This window comes from Procambarus clarkii, chromosome 69 (genome assembly GCF_040958095.1).
Source record: "Procambarus clarkii isolate CNS0578487 chromosome 69, FALCON_Pclarkii_2.0, whole genome shotgun sequence".
Lineage (NCBI taxonomy): Eukaryota > Metazoa > Arthropoda > Malacostraca > Decapoda > Cambaridae > Procambarus > Procambarus clarkii.
The window spans coordinates 20,636,582-20,658,005 of NC_091218.1; the positions used below are offsets into that span (position 1 = coordinate 20,636,582).

At 48.6% G+C, this 21,424-nt stretch overlaps 1 protein-coding gene across 2 annotated transcripts; it reads left to right on the forward strand.

Annotated features, from left to right (window-relative positions):
- Positions 1-10,619: 10,619 nt before the first annotated feature.
- LOC123772301 (serine-rich adhesin for platelets-like) lies at positions 10,620-13,203 on the forward strand. Of its 2 annotated transcripts, XM_045765388.2 has the most exons (3): positions 10,620-11,107; positions 11,267-11,820; positions 12,569-13,203. In XM_045765388.2, exons 1-3 carry the CDS (start codon positions 10,780-10,782, stop codon positions 13,064-13,066), a joined length of 1,380 nt encoding a protein of 459 aa, XP_045621344.1. In that variant the 5' UTR covers positions 10,620-10,779; the 3' UTR covers positions 13,067-13,203. The 2 variants fall into 2 exon arrangements, with proteins under 2 accessions (XP_045621344.1, XP_045621343.1); XM_045765387.2 differs by having other exon boundaries at positions 10,620-11,820; positions 12,569-13,202.
- The last annotated feature ends 8,221 nt before the right edge of the window (positions 13,204-21,424 follow it).

Sequence of the window (21,424 nt, forward strand, 5' to 3'; positions counted from 1 at the left end):
GTAAGACTGGGCTGTGTGTCAGTGTTGTAAGACTGGGCTGTGTGTCAGTGTTGCATGACTGGGCTGTGTGTCAGTGTTGTAAGACTGGGCTGTGTGTCAGTGTTGTAAGACTGGGCTGTGTGCCAGTGTTGCATGACTGGGCTGTGTGTGTCAGTGTTGCATGACTGGGCTGTGTGTGTCAGTGTTGCATGACTGGGCTGTGTGTGTCAGTGTTGTAAGACTGGGCTGTGTGTGTCAGTGTTGTAAGACTGGGCTGTGTGTCAGTGTTGCATGACTGGGCTGTGTGTGTCAGTGTTGCATGACTGGGCTGTGTGTCAGTGTTGCATGACTGGGCTGTGTGCCAGTGTTGCATGACTGGGCTGTGTGTCAGTGTTGTAAGACTGGGCTGTGTGTCAGTGTTGCATGACTGGGCTGTGTGTCAGTGTTGTAAGACTGGGCTGTGTGTGTCAGTGTTGTAAGACTGGGCTGTGTGTCAGTGTTGCATGACTGGGCTGTGTGTCAGTGTTGTAAAACTGGGCTGTGTGTGTCAGTGTTGTAAGACTGGGCTGTGTGTGTCAGTGTTGTAAGACTGGGCTGTGTGTCAGTGTTGCATGACTGGGCTGTGTGTCAGTGTTGTAAAACTGGGCTGTGTGTCAGTGTTGCATGACTGGGCTGTGTGTCAGTGTTGCAAGACTGGGCTGTGTGTCAGTGTTGCATGACTGGGCTGTGTGTCAGTGTTGCATGACTGGGCTGTGTGTATCAGTGTTGTAAAACTGGGCTGTGTGTCAGTGTTGCATGACTGGGCTGTGTGTGTCAGTGTTGCAAGACTGGGCTGTGTGTGTCAGTGTTGCATGACTGGGCTGTGTGTCAGTGTTGCATGACTGGGCTGTGTGTCAGTGTTGCATGACTGGGCTGTGTGTCAGTGTTGCATGACTGGGCTGTGTGTCAGTGTTGCATGACTGGGCTGTGTGTCAGTGTTGCATGAATGGTTCGATATTATAATTATACATTACTGATAATAATTACTGATACAGTAATTATTCCAGCTGCAATCTTTTCTTAGCCTTAATTACTGGTTTAATAATTCACAAGATAATCAGCTTCCTTAATAATAAAACCCAATGCCATAATTCAAGTTATAAAAGTTCCTAAAATATTCAATAATTCTTGCAACAATATTGTAAACAATTGTTGGTAAGGAAACACCAGACCTGAGGTCAGGAAAGGTGTTTGGTTCAAGTTCAAGTATGAGACAAGTTTATTGAGACAAGAAAGAAATACATCTTAAAGGAATTGAGTAGCTTAGGCTATTTTAAGGTATTTGGCTTACTGAGGTATCCCGTAGCCACAGGGGACCTATCTTGAGGTTATCTTGAGATGATCTCGGGGCTTAGCGTCCCCCGTCCCCACAGGAAGCAGCCCGTAGCAGCTGTCTAACTCCCAGGTACCTATTTACTGCAAGGCAACAGGGGCATCAGAGTGAAAGAAACATTTTGCCCATTTGTCACCGCCTCCACCGGGGATCGAACTTGGAACCTCAGGACTACGAACCCGAAGAGCTGTCCACTCAGCTGTCAGGCGCCCTGGACACACCCGCCCATCCCGATACAAACCAGATGTAACTGTACTTAATCTTGGCTATATTCTTTATTTCGAGGCTTCCTGTACCATGACGGCACCAGAGACTGTTTAATGCTGAAAACGTGTGGTTCTGACCCAAGATTAATATGAGGGCTCCCAGATAACAGCTGGACAATGCTTAAATTGCGAAATCAGAACGGTTAAAAGATCTGTGAGTCATGATTAGCTGGGATCTTATAGGCAAAATAATAAATGTCTAAAGGTACGGAATAAAGGAAGTAGAATACTGGAATCTATTTCTTGTACCATTACAGTAAGACGACAAATGTCATTCTTCGGCTTTATCTTGCCCTTGTTAGGCCCCAACTACTTGAGCTGGACGGTAGAACGACAGTCTCGCTTCCTGCAGGTCGGCGCTCAATCCCCGACCGTCCAAGTGGCTGGGTACCATTCCTTTCCCCCGTCCCATCCCAAATCCTTATCCTCATCCCCTACATTTAACATTATGGTGTTAAAATTTAGTCTTCCAACTATAGAATGTACACTATAGATTCACTTGAACGCTAACAAAGAAGGATGACAATCATTATAGATCTTATAAAGAGATTTAAAAGTTAAATTTACATTCTATAGAAAGACGAAGAATTAGCGGTGACATAAATGAAGCAGGTAAATGTAAAAAAGACTTAAAAGAATATAACAAGGGGGGGGGATATCAAAAAGGTTTTCAATATATCACCAACAAAAATAGAAGACGTAATGAATATAAATTGGATAAGTTTAAATTCAGTAAAGACCTGGGTAAATACTGGTTTGGAAATAAATATTGAATTTGTTGATTTATCAAACATATAAATGTTTGATAAATCAAACATTTGTTTGATTTATCAAACATTTATCAAACAAATAGCTGCCAGTGTTGTCTCCTGTGGGTGCTGCTGCCAGTGGTGTCTCCTGTGGGTGTTGCTGCCAGTGTTGTCTCCTGTGGGTGTTGCTGCCAGTGTTGTCTCCTGTGGGTGCTGCTGCCAGTGGTGTCTCCTGTGGGTGTTGCTGCCAGTGTTGTCTCCTGTGGGTGTAGCTGCCAGTGTTGTCTCCTGTGGGTGTAGCTGCCAGTGTTGTCTCCTGTGGGTGTAGCTGCCAGTGGTGTCTCCTGTGGGTGTAGCTACCAGTGTTGTCTCCTGTGGGTGTAGCTGCCAGTGTTGTCTCCTGTGGGTGTAGCTACCAGTGTTGTCTCCTGTGGGTGTAGCTGCCAGTGTTGTCTCCTGTGGGTGTAGCTGCCAGTGTTGTCTCCTGTGGGTGTAGCTGCCAGTGTTGTCTCCTGTGGGTGTAGCTGCCAGTGTTGTCTCCTGTGGGTGTAGCTGCCAGTGGTGTCTCCTGTGGGTGTAGCTGCCAGTGTTGTCTCCTGTGGGTGTAGAGGAGAGACGTCTCTTCGTCTCCTGTCACAGTATATTTTCCTCCCCATCTACTGTCAAGTAACGTTTTCCTCCTGTACTATCCTGGGACAGTACACCCTGTCAAGTAATAGACTGGTGTACTCACTCCCAGTTCACTAAACTTCCATGTACTCCAAACCGCTTCTCAAATATACACGCGAGCAGAGTACCAAGGACTATTTGGTAGCCCGGGAATATGCAGTCAACCTAGAAATTTCCCCAACGACAGTACTCACATCTTCTCATAGAACTCGAACAGCCTTGTTAGACAAGGCTGAGCGCATCGATCATTCAAGCCTTTGGTTTAGTGCCTCCTCTCTATAGCTCTTTCCCAATATATAGTTTTTTTTTTTTTTATTTTTATTTTTTTTTTATTTTCTACCACAGACGTGGCCAGACATTTACAATGCTAACCAGCATATATACATTTTCTTCTGTCCTCCATGGACAGGGTTAGAGAAGTGTTAAACATATAGTTCAAGGGTTTATTGAACACTCGACCACAGAAGGTGATTCGGTGCTTTTAAAATGCTAAGCTAACCTACATACGTAAATACATAGATACACAGATTTACGTATGCCCTACATAAAGTGTTTGATGTATCTTTTACATAGTGTCATTAATGTACATTCACAAAGGTGAAATGTAATTCTGATCAGCTTCCATATATACTTTACACCCATACATATACATACACACACACATATATAGGTATAAGTACTGTATAAGATTACCCGTTTTCTATCAGTCTGGCAATTCTCTTTGGTGCATTATCGTAGATTTAGATCTGTCGTCAGAGTTTGTCAGTCACTGATGACCTGTCAACTGTTTCTAGAACGTTCTCACGATCCCGCCTCCTCATCCCGTCAATAAAGACGGGATGAGGAGGCGGTACGTTCAGATCCTCCAATATTTCTAGTTTTGTTTTCCGTGTGGCCCGCCCTGGCTACATGATGGGTCGTGGCCCACCCTGGCCACATAGTGGGTCATGGCCCGCCCTGGCTACATGATGGGTCGTGGCCCGCCCTGGCTACATGATGGGTCATGGCCCGCCCTGGCTACATGATGGGTCATGGCCCGCCCTGGCCACATGATAGGTCGTGGCCCACCCTGGTTACATGATAGGTCGTGGCCCACCCTGGCCACATGATAGGTCAAGGCCCGCCCTGGCTACATGATAGGTCAAGGCCCGCCCTGGCTACATGATAGGTCATGGCCCGCCCTGGCTACATGATGGGTCATGGCCCGCCCTGGCTACATGATAGGTCATGGCCCGCCCTGGCTACATGATGGGTCGTGGCCCGCCCTGGCTACATGATGGGTCATGGCCCGCCCTGGCTACATGATGGGTCATGGCCCGCCCTGGCCACATGATAGGTCGTGGCCCACCCTGGTTACATGATAGGTCGTGGCCCACCCTGGCTACATGATGGGTCATGGCCCGCCCTGGCCACATGATAGGTCGTGGCCCACCCTGGTTACATGATAGGTCGTGGCCCACTCTGGCCACATGATAGGTCAAGGCCCGCCCTGGCTACATGATAGGTCAAGGCCCGCCCTGGCTACATGATAGGTCATGGCCCGCCCTGGCTACATGATGGGTCATGGCCCGCCCTGGCTACATGATAGGTCATGGCCCGCCCTGGCTACATGATAGGTCATGGCCCGCCCTGGCAACATGATGGGTCATGGCCCGCCCTGGCTACATGATAGGTCAAGGCCAGCCCTGGCAACATGATGGGTCATGGCCCGCCCTGGCTACATGATAGGTCATAGCCCGCCCTGGCTACATGATAGGTCAAGGCCCGCCCTGGCTACATGATAGGTCATGGCCCGCCCTGGCTACATGATAGGTCATGGCCCGCCCTGGCTACATGATAGGTCATGGCCCGCCCTGGCTACATGGTGGGTCATGGCCCGCCCTGGCCACATGGTGGGTCATGGCCCGCCCTGGCCACATGGTGGGTCATGGCCCGCCCTGGCCACATGGTGGGTCATGGCCCGCCCTGGCCACATGGTGGGTCATGGCCCACCCTGGCCACATGATGGGTCATGGCCCGCCCTGGCCACATGGTGGGTCATGGCCCGCCCTGGCTACATGATGGGTCGTGGCCCGCCCTGGCTACATGATGGGTCGTGGCCCGCCCTGGCCACATGGTGGGTCATGGCCCGCCCTGGCCACATGGTGGGTCATGGCCCGCCCTGGCCACATGGTGGGTCATGGCCCGCCCTGGCCACATGGTGGGTCATGGCCCGCCCTGGCCACATGGTGGGTCATGGCCCGCCCTGGCCACATGGTGGGTCATGGCCCGCCCTGGCCACATGGTGGGTCATGGCCCGCCCTGGCCACATGGTGGGTCACGGCCCGCCCTGGCCACATAACAAACCATGGCCCACCCTGGCCACATGGTGGGTCATGGCCCGCCCTGGCCACATGGTGGGTCACAGCCCGCCCTGGCCACATAACAAACCATGGCCCACCCTGGCCACATAACAAGCCATGGCCCACCCTGGCCACATAACAAACCATGGCCCGCCCTGGCTACATGATGGGTCGTGGCCCGCCCTGGCTACATGATAGGTCATGGCCCACCCTGGCCACATGATAGGTCATGGCCCACCCTGGCCACATGATAGGTCATGGCCCACCCTGGCCACATGATAGGTCATGGCCCACCCTGGTCACATGACAAGCCATGGCCCACCCTGGCCACATGACAAGCCATGGCCCACCCTGGCCACATGACAAGCCATGGCCCACCCTGGCCACATGATGGGTCATGGCCCACCCTGGCCACATGACAGGTCATGGCCCACCCTGGCCACATGACAAGCCATGGCCCACCCTGGCCACATAACAAACCATGGCCCGCCCTGGCCACATGATGGGTCATGGCCCACCCTGGCCACATGACAGGTCATGGCCCACCCTGGCCACATGACAAGCCATGGCCCACCCTGGCCACATAACAAACCATGGCCCGCCATGGCTTCATGATGGGTCATGGCCCACCCTGGCCACATGACAGGTCATGGCCCACCCTGGCTACATGACAAGCCATGGCCCACCCTGGCCACATGACAAGCCATGGCCCATCATGGCCACATGACAAGCCATGGCCCACCCTGGCCACATGACAAGCCATGGCCCATCATGGCCACATGACAAGCCATGGCCCATCATGGCCACATGACAAGCCATGGCCCATCCTGGCCACATGACAAGCCATTGCCCACCCTGGCCACATGACAAGCCATGGCCCTCCCTGGCCACATGACAAGCCATGGCCCACCCCGGCCACATGATGGGTCATGGCCCACCCTGGCCACATGACAAGCCATGGCCCACCCTGGCCACATAACAAACCATGGCCCGCCCTGGCCACATGATGGGTCATGGCCCACCCTGGCCACATGACAGGTCATGGCCCACCCTGGCCACATGACAAGCCATGGCCCACCCTGGCCACATAACAAACCATGGCCCGCCATGGCTTCATGATGGGTCATGGCCCACCCTGGCCACATGACAAACCATGGCCCACCCTGGCCACATGACAAGCCATGGCCCACCCTGGCCACATGACAAGCCATGGCCCATCATGGCCACATGACAAGCCATGGCCCACCCTGGCCACATGACAAGCCATGGCCCATCATGGCCACATGACAAGCCATGGCCCATCATGGCCACATGACAAGCCATGGCCCATCCTGGCCACATGACAAGCCATTGCCCACCCTGGCCACATGACAAGCCATGGCCCATCATGGCCACATGACAAGCCATGGCCCACCCTGGCCACATGACAAGCCATGGCCCACCCTGGCCACATGACAAGCCATGGCCCACCCTGGCTACATGACAGGTCATGGCCCACCCTGGCTACATGACAGGTCATGGCCCACCCTGGCTACATGATAGGTCATGGCCCACCCTGGCCACATGACAAACCATGGCCCATCCTGGCCACATGACAAGCCATGGCCCACCCTGGCCACATGACAAGCCATGGCCCACCCTGGCCACATGACAGGTTGTGGCCCACCCTGGCCACATGACAAGCCATGGCCCACCCTGGTTACATGACAGGTTGTGGCCCACCCTGGCCACATGACAAGCCATGGCCCACCCTGGCTACATGACAGGTTGTGGCCCACCCTGGCCACATGACAAGCCATGGCCCACCCCGGCTACATGACAGGTTGTGGCCCACCCTGGCCACATGACAAGCCATGGCCCACCCTGGCTACATGACAGGTTGTGGCCCACCCTGGCCACATGACAAGCCATGGCCCACCCCGGCTACATGACAGGTTGTGGCCCACCCTGGCCACATGACAAGCCATGGCCCACCCCGGCTACATGACAGGTTGTGGCCCACCCTGGCCACATGACAAGCCATGGCCCACCCTGGCCACATGACAAGCCATGGCCCACCCTGGCAACATGACAGGTTGTGGCCCACCCTGGCCACATGACAAGCCATGGCCCACCCTGGCTACATGACAGGTTGTGGCCCACCCTGGCCACATGACAAGCCATGGCCCACCCTGGCAACATGACAGGTTGTGGCCCACCCTAGCCACATGACAAGCCATGGCCCACCCCGGCTACATGACAAGCCATGACCCACCCTGGCCACATGACAAGCCATGACCCACCCTGGCCACATGATAAGCCATGGCCCACCCCGGCCACATGACAGGTTGTGGCCCACCCTGGCCACATGACAAGCCATGGCTCACCCTGGTCACATGACAAGCCATGGCCCATCCTGGCCACATGACAAACCATGGCCCACCCTGGTCACATGACAAGCCATGACCCACCCTGGCCACATGACAAGCCATGGCCCATCCTGGCCACATGACAGACCATGGCCACATGACAAGCCATGGCCCACCCTGGCCACATGACAAGCTATGGCCCACCCAAGCCACATAACAAGCCATGGCCCACCCAGGCCACATGACAAGCCATGGCCCACCCAGGTCACATAACAAGCCATGGCCCACCCTGGCCACATAACAAGCCATGGCCCACCCTGGCCACATAACATGCCATGGCCCACCCTGGCCACATATCAAGCCATGGCCCACCCTGGCCACATATCAAGCCATGGCCCACCCAGGTCACATAACAAGCCATGGCCCACCCTGGCCACATGACAAACCATGGCCCACCCTGGCCCACCATGGTCACATAATAAGCCATGGCCCACCCAGGCAACATAACAAGCCATGGCCCACCCTGGCCACATGACAAGCCATGGCCCACCCTGGCCACATGACAAGCCATGGCCCACCCTGGCCACATGACAAACCATGGCCTACCCTGGCCACATGAGAAACCATGGCCCACCCTGGCCACATGACAAACCATGGCCCACCCTGGCCACATGACAAACCATGGCCTACCCTGGCCACATGACAGACCATGGCCCACCCTGGCCACATGAGAAACCATGGCCCACCCTGGCCACATAACAAACCATGGCCTACCCTGGCCACATGAGAAACCATGGCCCACCCTGGCCACATGAGAAACCATGGCCCACCCTGGCCACATGACAAACCATGGCCCACCCTGGCCACATGACAAACCATGGCCCACCCTGGCCACATGACAAACCATGGCCCACCCTGGCCACATGACAAACCATGGCCCACCCTGGCCACATGACAAACCATGGCCCACCCTGGCCACATGACAAACCATGGCCCACCCTGGCCACATGACAAACCATGGCCCACCCTGGCCACATGACAAACCATGGCCCACCCTGGCCACATGACAAACCATGGCCCACCCTGGCCACATGACAAACCATGGCCCACCCTGGCCACATGACAAACCATGGCCCACCCTGGCCACATGACAAACCATGGCCCACCCTGGCCACATGACAAACCATGGCCCACCCTGGCCACATGACAAACCATGGCCCACCCTGCCCACATGACAAACCATGGCCCACCCTGGCCACATGACAAACCATGGCCCACCCTGGCCACATGACAAACCATGGCCCACCCTGGCCACATGACAAACCATGGCCCACCCTGACCACATGACAAACCATGGCCCACCTTGGCCACATGACAAACCATGGCCCACCCTGGCCACATGACAAACCATGGCCCACCCTGGCCACATGACAAACCATGGCCCACCCTGGCCACATGACAAACCATGGCCCACCCTGGCCACATGACAAACCATGGCCCACCCTGGCCACATGACAAACCATGGCCCACCCTGGCCACATGACAAACCATGGCCCTGACCACTTAGTACATGGTCGGTTCCTAAAGAATATAAATTAACCTTTATCAACATTTCAAAAAAGTCAATAATTCCTGGGAATTATATAATAAAATATTATTATATAATAATAATTATATAATAATCATAAACCGTTTATAACCGTCTATAATGTACTATGTATGTACTTTTACCGGAATAATCGTTTTGAATTTGAATTTGAATTTTGAATCATTTTTTCATCCTCCACTAAGACGTACAAGTTAATTAATGGCCATTTATTAATGGTTATCCAAACTGATCTGTATAGTCTAAATGGGGGGACTAATACGAGAAGATATGGCTATATAATGCTTCAATAGATCGAATTAATGCTTCTATATTTTATTGTTAACGTTTCTATTTGTGTTGCTATGAGGCACTGATGGATGGCTCTATGAGTCGTGACCTCCAGCTCTATGTGGCACTGGTGGGTAGCTAGAGTCGTGACCTCAAGCTCTATGTGGCACTGGTGGGTAGCTAGAGTCGTGACCTCCAGCTCTATGTGGCACTGGTGGGTAGCTAGAGTCGTGACCTCAAGCTCTATGTGGCACTGGTGGGTAGCTAGAGTCGTGACCTCCAGCTCTATGTGGCACTGGTGGGTAGCTAGAGTCGTGACCTCCAGCTCTATGTGGCACTGGTGGGTAGCTAGAGTCGTGACCTCCAGCTCTATGTGGCACTGGTGGGTAGCTAGAGTCGTGACCTCCAGCTCTATGTGGCACTGGTGGGTAGCTAGAGTCGTGACCTTCAGCTCTATGTGGCACTGGTGGGTAGCTAGAGTCGTGACCTCCAGCTCTATGTGGCACTGGTGGGTAGCTAGAGTCGTGACCTCAAGCTCTATGTGGATAGCTAGAGTCGTGACCTCCAGCTCTATGTGGCACTGGTGGGTAGCTAGAGTCGTGACCTCAAGCTCTATGTGGGTAGCTAGAGTCGTGACCTCCAGCTCTATGTGGCACTGGTGGGTAGCTAGAGTCGTGACCTCAAGCTCTATGTGGGTAGCTAGAGTCGTGACCTCCAGCTCTATGTGGCACTGGTGGGTAGCTAGAGTCGTGACCTCAAGCTCTATGTGGGTAGCTAGAGTCGTGACCTCCAGCTCTATGTGGCGCTAGTGGGTAGCTGGAGTCGTGACCTCCAGCTCTATGAGGCACTGACAAAGGGGTCTCCGAGTCATGACCTGAGGCTCTATGTCACACACTGATGTATGGCTCTGTGAACAAAGTTCAAGTGTATACAGGAAAACTTTAATAAATACAGTTTACGACCAGTTATAATGTCAACATCCTGCTATGGTAACGAAACTTCTCCAGCACTGGGGAGGAAAGCTACGTTACAAACTGAAGTGATAATTCAAAGTGACTCACAACGTTACAGTAACACTGTGATGAACAATAGTGTCCAGGCTGCAAGCAGAGGAAACGTCTCGAGTTTCGTTCGTAAATCAACGGTAGCGGAAAATAGCAACAGCTGTATATATATATATGCAAGAGATCGTTGTTGAGGCAGTTATAACGTTAGGAGTGCCAGTCACACACACACAGGCCCCCCTGACCTCCTGCTCCAGTGCTGGCATCATGGCATTCTCCAACTCCAATTTTGACGATTTTGGGTCCATGTATAGTGTCACCCCGGCCACGAGCGGCGGACTAACGACACCAGAATTCGGCGGAACTCATTACATGGCGAACTTCAATTACAGCGATGATTCTGCCACGACAAGCTTAGAGTCGTACGGAATTGCAGATACAACAAGCTTGGAGTCGTACGGAATTGCAGATACAACAAGCTTGGAGTCGTACGGAACTAATGGTAGTGTAAGTTTGGATTTGTATGCACCTCATGGCACAACAAGCGTAGATTCTTACGGGACTACAGGTACAAGACTGGATACATACGGTACAGCAAACGCAACAACCTTGACTTCGTACGGAATTAATGATACAAGTTTTGATTCTTGTGAAATTCCAGATGCAGCAAGCTTGAATTCATATAGAGCTACAGATACATCAAGTTTGGATTCAGATGGAATTATAAGCACAAGCGGCCTGGATTCTTACACACCTTCGTATGGAAGAACTGGAACAGGCTTGGAATCCTACGAAACCACAAGTGTGACAAACTTGGTTTCATATGGAACTACAGATGTAGAAAGATTGAATCCCTACGGAAATACTGGCACGACAGGTTTGAATCTCTTCGGAACTGTAGATACAATGAGCTTGGACTCTTACTATACTCCAGGTGACCCCAGCATGTATTCTTACGGAACTACAGGTCCAGTTAGCTTAGAGGGGCGGTCGGACGTGCATGAGCGCGCATCTCTGAACGCATTCCCAGACACGCAGCTACGCTTACCTCCTCCCGAGTCTGCGACTGGACGTTTCAACCCCACTGCGAACATTTTTCCCGGCTCTCAAGACGTCTATCCCCGCGGAGAGGACCCGAGCGCCTTCTCCAAGGAGTCACTCAGTTGCCTGATACAAGGGACGCATTCCCTCACCCTAGCTGGGTCTCTCGAAGAGGTAAGTTCAACTGTCCTTGTTGTTTTGATGAGTGGGTTACAGTGCAACTATATAACTGTAGGCTGCGATAATACACTAGTTTAGGAACGACATGTAGTCAGCTACACCCAACGTATAGATCGGCGTGAGGAAGTCTCTGGTGGTTCTCTAACCCTGGGTGTAAGAGCGGCTCTGGTGGACCTCTTACTCTGGGTGTAAGAGCGCCTCTGGTGGTCCACTATAGGCGATAGAATGGGTATGGGGGTCCACTACCACCCACAAAATGGGTATGGGGTCCACTACCACCCACAAAATGGGTATGGGGTCCACTACCACCCACAAAATGGGTATGGGGTCCATTACCACCAATAGGATGGGTATTGGGTCCATACCATCAATAGGATGGGTATGGGGTCCGCTACCACCCACAAGATGTGTATGGGATGCATATTCAATGAACTTCACTAAAACACGCGGCTCTTTGTATGGTGGAATGCATGGTGGCATTACCACAGGATACTAAAGTCTAGCAATATGATTTCGTACTAGTGACTGACTCTCACTAAGACCTGATAGTTTAGTCTGACTGTCAAGCATTGGATACTTGAACCTATCACTGTGGCATAGTACTATAATGTCCCACTAAGATTAGACTTCAAGACACGGCTCTGGGACCTGGCTTAATATTACACTGATTCTCTGTCTTAACCTTAATATTTTGCATTGTGACACGATTGTAAGCTCTGACGCGAAAGTTTATCTCCTGCAGGATCTTGGTCCCATGGTGAAACCGAACGAGGTGCTGCCGCAGGATGCCAGCTTGGTTCCTGTGGCAACTGGTGGGCAGCCGTCGACCACCGCCACCTCTTCCGGCGCTTCCTGTCTCTCAAGCCCTTGGGGTAGTGGTGCTGCCGCTTGTCACACGCTTACTGCCTTGCCTCGGGTCACATCCTTTGTTGCTCCCGGCAGAGCTGACGTCGGAGGCGGCGGGATGTCTGCCCCAGTCACTTCCAGACGACACGAGGAGCGATCTGAGCGGATCCGGACTCTCAATAATGAGTCCTCGCGAGAGTACCGACGCCGCAGGTCGCAGTCCAAGATGAAAACTTCAGAGCTGGCTAAAGAACTGGAGCATAAGAACACCATCCTGCAGGCCAAAGCAGCGGGTCTAGAGCAACTCCTGCAGGACATGAAGACCTGCTACAACACCTACTATGGCGCCGACGGACAACCTCGAGTCGTAGACAACTCTCGCCATCCATCATAACTTTTACGCATTGTGCTTAATTAAACACTAACATATTATCTTATGTTATTCACCCCTATATTCTTATTTTAACAAAAGTATATTTATATTTGATTGCTACTTTTAAACATCTATTTGTTACATCCTGTCAATCACACTAAGTATTTTGTCTCTAACATGTCTCCACTCTCTCCTTTTCTCTAGCGAACTTAGGTTAAGTTCTTTCGGTATTTTTACCCCATTCTTCGTCATTCTGGGCCGAACCTCGTTGCAACCCTCTGAACCATTTCAAGTATCCTTAGGCGTTTCTTGAAACGGGGCTCCACGATAGGGAGGATACTCTAGGAGGTTGGTCTCACGTGGGCGGTGTAAAGTGATGTGAATGCTTCCTTACTTAGGTTCCTGGATAATGTTATGACTATTGCCTGGTCGAAATGCTTCGCTCTGTTGAACCTAAGTTGAAATCTTATTGGGTTTTATATACCTATGTGCATCCACAATTATGTTTGGTGTTATATCCATTCGCAGGTCTCTTTCTTTAGTCGTTACAAAAGGTAGTTTCCCTTCATTGTGTACTATCCTTTTGGTCTCCTTTAACCTGTTTCCAGTTCCATCACCTTACACTTGCTGATATTAAAATCCAGTAGCCATTTCTCGGACCAATTTTGCAGCTTCTCTAAGTCTTCTTGAAATGTTTTTCAATCATCAGTTGTTTCGACTCTTCTTGTTAGTTTTGCAGCCTCTGTAACCATCGACACATACGAATTAATACTTGTAGGTAGACCATTAACATAAATGAGAAATAGTACAGATCCCAGCACTGATTCTTCAGGTACTCCGCTTGTTACCAACGCGAGATGGACCTCTAACTTGTTCCTTGTCGCCTCTCCCTGCGACGCTGACTCCTGCCTGGTACAAGTGCGGTACAAGTGTCGGGGCTCTGCCATTTACTCCCACCTGCCTCTCAAGCTTGTGTAATAGTCTCTTGTGTGGAACTGAGTCGAAGACTTTTTGCTGTCCAGAAATGCACAATCTTTCTAACCTCTGTTTTGTCATATTTTGGTTACTTTATCACTGAAGTTCAGTAGGTTCGTTTGGTATGATTCTTTCCTGGAGCCATGTTGGATCTTGTTTATATATCCAATCCTCTCAAGGTGTTTAACTAGCATTATCCTTATTATTCTTTTGAGTACCTTCCAGGAGGATGCTTCTCAGTGGTACTGGTCTGTAGTTAAATGCCTCCTCCCTATCCCCCTTTCTTACATATTGGTACCTAGTCTTCCAGCAGCTGGACAAATCTCCTTTCAGAATTAAATTAGTGAAGACCACAGGTATAGGGACACACTGCGGGCGTGTGGAGTAGCTCTTAACCTCCATGATGATGCACTGTCTGGTCTAATAGTGTTGTCTCATCAAGTGATGCTAATACAGACGATGAGTCACAATAACGTGGCTGAAGTATGTTGGCCAGACCACACACTAGAAAGTGAAGGGATGACGACGTTTCGGTCTGTCTTTGACCATTCTCAAGTCGATCTCACACACTAGAAAGTGAAGGGACGACGACGTTTCGGTCCGTCCTGGACCATTCTCAAGTTGATCTCACACACTAGAAAGTGAAGGGACGACGACGTTTCGGTCCGTCCTGGACCATTCTCAAGTTGATCTCACAATCGACTTCAGAATGGTCCAGGACAGACCGAAACGTCGTCGTCCCTTCACTTTCTAGTGTGTGGTCTGGTCAACAAGTGATGCTAGTTGTGTGATTACTTCCTCTGCTGTTACCTTAGTCAGTCTTTCGTCTAACATTGCCTCCTCTCCTAGCACTGGGACGCTGTTTTTCTCTATTATTCTCTCCTTCCTCTTAAAAAGATATTCTCTTAACCAGTTCAACACGCAGCTACACCTCCTTGCTTCTCATGGTAGCAAAGATGCCTCGTTTGAGGCACATCAAAGGATATCTGGCAGCCCAGGTGGATGTATATACAGTCAGCCTATCCTTCTTTTTCCAGCCTGGTCACCGGCTCCGTGTCGACCTCCGGTATGTTCACCTGACGCGACTTATCGTCAATGATTCCACCATATTGGATCTATTATTTCTAGGATCTACGAGTTCCACGAGTTTCTTCCCGAGTAATTTCAGAGTAGGTTAAAGGGTGCGTACGTCAGCGTCAGACGTTGTTTACCATCAACTTTCTTCAGTATTCACTGGGAAGTATCAGGGTGTGCGGCTTCTCATACCGCTAGAGAGATGCTGCTCTACTTCCTCTATTGTTAGTTTTATGTCGCATAGTCCATCATTGTAGGTATGTGGGCCTGCGGGCCGCTCCAAGCAACAGCCTGGTGGACCAAACTCTCACAAGTCAAGTCTGGCCTCGGGCCGGGCTTGGGGAGTAGAAGAACTCCCAGAACCCCATCAACCAGGTAACATTGAAGGTTGTCCTGCGCCCTACACCCTGGAGGTGTTTGGTGAAGAGCCTCAACACTTCTTATTGAGCTTGGCTCCTAATATTTACAAACATCTTTTTCTGACATTACTCTGTAGTTGTCAGCGCCGCTCTGTAGCCTGAAGTGCTATGTTATTCTAATACTATTTATATTTCCCTCCAAATTTTGATATATCAATTTGTTCTTTTGCAGTTGTTTTGATTCTTGACTTTCTTTCCTTCCATTTACATGGTTTACAAATCATATACATCATGTACAGCATGTTTTGCTGTACATTTACATGTTTTTGTTGTAAATCCCTTAACAATATATTATGGACTAACAATGTGCTTTAAGAACATAAGAACATAAGAACACAGGTAACTGCAGAAGGCCTATTGGCCCATACGATGCAGCTCCTATTTATAACCCCCCAATCCCACTCATATACATGTCCAACCCGCGCTTTGCTTCATTGTTCATAAGTGTTACAATGTGTGGGGGTCTACACAACATAACACTGCACAACCGCCTCCTCGGGGTCACCCCTCTCTAACACTAACGCGAATTTCATTACTTATCATGCTTTTCTTTCTGGTATGTTCTTCTTTAACCTTAAATATCCTCCCATCTTGGTTTGGTTTTCATTCCAGCAATATACTCAAAGAGAACAACAACCATTAACTCCTAACGTTAGTTTGTGGATAAACGTAGTGGTAAGACACTCGCCTGGGGTTCCGCGAGCGCTTTGTCATGGGTTCGTATCCTGGCCGGGGAGGATTTACTGGACGCAAATCCTTAACTGTAGCCGCTGTTTAACGCAACAATAAAATGGGTACTTGGTTGTAACAACGATTCTTCGCGGGGGTCGTATTCCAGGGAACATACGATTAAGGACTTGCCAGAAACGCTACGCGTACTAGTGGCTGTACAAGAATATAACAACTCTTGAATATATATATATATATATATATATATATATATATATATATATATATATATATATATATATATATAAATGTCTGTCTGATCATGGGAATAGATCAGGTCTAGCCTTGCTTGTTTATCCCTCAAAATCACATTTCCTCTTTGGCATATTGTGTTATGAAGTTTGCCTCCATGGCTTCTACCAGTTTCGCTCTGCATGTTGGTGACCCTCTTGTCTCCTAATATAGGAGGTTAATGTTAATGCTATAGTGGTTAATGTTGGTTTTTCAGAGAGGCTGGAGAAGGAAGAAGCGGGCATGGAAGCCCTATATAGTGAGGATAAAGATGGGAAAGATGAGGAGGGTGACCCAAGTTACAGCCCCGCTCCTGTGCCAGGTAAGTCAACTACGGGCTCACCATAGCCCGTGCTACCATGAACTTTTGGTCACAATAGCTGAATCTTAAACCACAACAACAACAACAGAGGAGGGTGAGGGAGATGGAGAGGCGTGAATGCACATGTTACGTGCCAGTTCCCAGGCGCCGGACACCACACACACGTCACACCACCATTGTGACGGCATCACCACCACCTTCCTTCGCCAGTGTGTGCAGGAAGTGACGCTGACCTTCATTGCTCGCCCTGAAAACTAACCATTCTCGGAAATACACTTATATTTCGTGTATCTACTTTATACTCCCCACCCCTCCCTAATATCCCATGTCTCTCTTATACGCCCTCACCCTACCTTATACTTCCAACTCTTCCATTGTACTTCTTATACCTCAATTATATTTTCAACCCCTTTCTTATACTTCTAGCCTCCTCCTTATATTCTGAATGCTCCCTGCGCCTCTCTGCATCTCCCTTTACCTCCCTTATATATCCTACACCTCCCCTATTCTTCCTAATACTCCCTGCAGCTCCCTATACCTCCCTAATACTTCCTGCACCTCCCTAATATTCCTTGTACCTCCATAATACTTCCAGTACCTCCACAATACTCCCTAATCCTCCCTGTACCTCCCTTGAAGCCTACACCTTCCTCATTCTCCCCTAATACTCGCTGCACCTCCCTAATGATCCCTGTACCTCTCTTTATATTAATACCTCACTCATAGGTTAATGAGTATGAGTGAGACTCACATACCTCACTCATACTTACTGGGACAGAGAGTATTACAGAGTTCAATCTCTCAGTTAATGTTACCAGCAGGGGCACCAGGACCCTCAAAGCCGCTACTCGCCAACAAGACCAAGGCAGCAAGGCAAAAAGTTATAGATTTATGATTCTGGCGCAAATCTTCTCGATACTCCTTGTTTTTCTTCACTGAAGCAGGAAGATTAGAAATTAACTCCTGATCTGTGTTTGGAATTCTGTAGAGTGACATGTAGACCGCTCCCACTGTTAAACCACAGCCTCACACTACAATACAACACAGCCTCACACTGTACAAATCACACCACAATACAACACAGCCTCACACTGTACAAATCACACCACAATACAACACAGCCTCACACTGTACAAATCACACCACAATACAACACAGCCTCACACTGTACAAATCACACACTACAATTCAACACAGCCTCACACTGTACAAATCACACACTACAATTCAACACAGCCTCACACTGTACAAATCATACACTACAATTCAACACAGCCTCACACTGTACGCAAAACACTCACGCTACAGTACAATTAAGTTTGTGTCCGATCCCTTGATTTTGTATTAAATATAATAATTCGTTTTTATTGTGGGACAGGCAGCCTGTGTGTATGTATATACGTTAGGCTGGTATCGAAGTTCCCCCTCCAAGGTCGAACTACAATAGCATCTTTCCTAGGATGTAACTATACAAGTTGCCTAACTCTCGGGTACCTATTTACTGCTACTAGGTGACTAGGTGCATTAGGTGAAAGGAAAGGTGCCTTTCAGTCGAATCCGGGATCTGCGATTGTGAGCGGAAAATGAACCCAACTATACTACCGAGACCCTTAGATATACATACAAGTGTCTCTAGTTTTAATAATGTTTGAGCATGATAGCTCTTGATGGTCATCTCTCAACCACGTTTCAGTTAAATTTACAATATAAAATTTGCTGTTTAGTGCTTGCAGTAAGGCACTGACATCATGATGATGTTTGCTTACACCTTATACATAAAAGCTAATAGTGATACATCATAGTAATTTGTTAGTTAATATAGTGTTTGCGGCATAATACTTGCAGCTACGATCATTAAAATGGGGATTATCATAAGGCCAGTAATGGATAAGTTAGACCATAAGGTCAGTAATGGATAAGTTAGACCATAAGGTCAGTAATGGATAAGTTAGACCATAAGGTCAGTAATGGATAAGTTAGACCATAAGGCCAGTAATGGATAAGTTAGACCATAAGGCCAGTAATGGATAAGTTAGACCATAAGGTCAGTAATGGATAAGTTAGACCATAAGGTCAGTAATGGATAAGTTAGACCATAAGGCCAGTAATGGATAAGTTAGACCATAAGGCCAGTAATGGATAAGTTAGACCATAAGGTCAGTAATGGATAAGTTAGACCATAAGGTTAGTTATGGATAAGTTAGACCATAAGGCCAGTAATGGATAAGTTAGACCATAAGGCCAGTAATGGATAAGTTAGACCATAAGGCCAGTAATGGATAAGTTAGACCATAAGGTCAGTAATGGATAAGTTAGACCATAAGGTTAGTAATGGATAAGTTAGACCATAAGGCCAGTAATGGATAAGTTAGACCATAAGGCCAGTAATGGATAAGTTAGACCATAAGGCCAGTAATGGATAAGTTAGACCATAAGGCCAGCAATGGATAAGTTAGACCATAAGGCCAGTAATGGATAAATTAGATCATAAGGCCAGTAATGGCTAAGTTAGACCAGGAAACTGAACGCCGGCAAGTGAGGGGCCCAGAGAACACACATTGAGCTCACCTACCACCTTCGGGCACCCAAACCACCATAATCCTCAGGAGGGCACCAGCCAAGACGTGTTGGTAAGAGTTGAAGAATCCCGTAAACACCACAGGACGCCACTAAGAACTTCTGTGGTCCGCTGTGTTTCACCTCCTTGGTGTCGCAGAACTTGCCTCTGCATCAAGAACTCTGAGCAACACTGCCACAGCACACGGTAAGTCATTATCAATACAAGGCACCAAAACGGCACTATGGCGGCTTGCGCCACGTCTGTTTACGCTCTTGTGGCAGAAAATGGGAACCAGGAAATTGAAATTGAAATAAGTTTATTGAGGTAAAATACACACAAAGGGATGAGGTAGCTCAAGCTATTCTCACCCCGTTCAGTACATCGTGTTAATACATACATATTCACACATCACAAACAATAAACATATTACCAAACATTCTGAGAGATAAACATCTACATTTCCTAGGGAACCAGGAGCTCGACCGAGAAGCATATCACGCAATAGTACAAGTGGTAGAGACACGCAAAATTAAACTTATATATGACATAAGGGCCACAGTGGTTCATAATTTGTAGGAGAGAAACGATACAATGAAAGGCTAAAAGAACTGAACTTCACCTCACTTTATACAAAACGGAATCGCTGAGACATGATAACGATATGTAAGATTTAAAAAGATGCTTGATAAGGTCAATAAACAAGAAATATTCAGAACAAGGCACGTTTATTCAGAAGAGATGAATGGAAATTTAAAGAATATGCAGATAAGTCACAACAATGCTGAACAAAAATATTTTTTTATGAGAGAGGTGAACAAACGGAATGGATTATATATAGCGGGAGAGACAGATAAAGGTAATATAATAAACTGTTTCCAAAGTAGCTACGACAGCAAACAGGACGGTCAGTCACTTCATTAGGCAGTGACTGTTGGTAAGGCGGAGCTCTGGAGCTAGCACTCGACTGAGGGATATGTTCATGCCTGTGTGTTCGTGTTTACACGTGAGGCCGTGACAACCAATAGGGGGGATAGGGGGGTAGAAATAGCCTAAGCTACTCTATCCCTTTGAGATGTATTTATTGCTTATCTCAATAAACATACTTGAACTTGAACCAATAGGGTCTAGGGCCTTACCTGAACAAGTTTTCATCACTAAGTCATCACAACTGTTTAAGTATACCTCACTTGTTCTATCCTAATCAAAAGAGAAGTGAATAGTTTGTGTTTTATATATGTAGTATGCACAAGGTATGACGTAATATTTTGTGCATATTGTATATAAAATTTTGTGACGTCATAATCAGGTTTTAAATTTTACTGTCAAGACTTCCTTAGAATGTGACAAAAGCACTGATGCCGTTTTGAGGGAAGCTCTCCATTGACTATAAGTACATGGGGTTTGGATGCTGATGACAATAACCAAATTAGCCGTCTCAAATCTGGTCAAGCCTACACCCCAGCGCACATAACCGGGTACACACAGGGGTAGGGGGGGGGGGTAGAAATAGCCTAAGCTACTCTATCCCTTTGAGATGTATTTTTTCTTGTTTCGATAAACATACTTGAACTTGAATTTGAACTCACAGGGGTAGAACTTCAACTCCTTGTTCTCTTCTCAGAACCTTCAGTCAACTGTTGGTCAGGTTTCAGAGCCTTTTAGGCTGACATCTACATTTGAATCTGTAAATGGGTTCTGCATCTAACACTGATCACTTCTTAGCGCATAACATTGATTAAGTAGCTTTGTTATGAAATTCTTGGTCTCTGGCTTTAATTCCTTTGACTGATGTCAAAGGCAACTGATTAACGAAGTATTTACCAAAGGACATTCAACATTCTTATCACAATGTTAACAATAATTCAGTCGGGGGGAAGGGACAAGCAACCAGTGTATATATATTAAGCTTATATCGAGGTGCCCCAAAGGTCGATCTACTGACCAGGATGCAGCCCAAGTTGGCTAACTCCTGGGTACCTATTTACTGCTAGGTGAACAGTCGATTAGGAGATAGGAAACGCGCCAAACCATTTCTGTCAATCTCGAGATTCCCGATTGTGAGTAGAGAA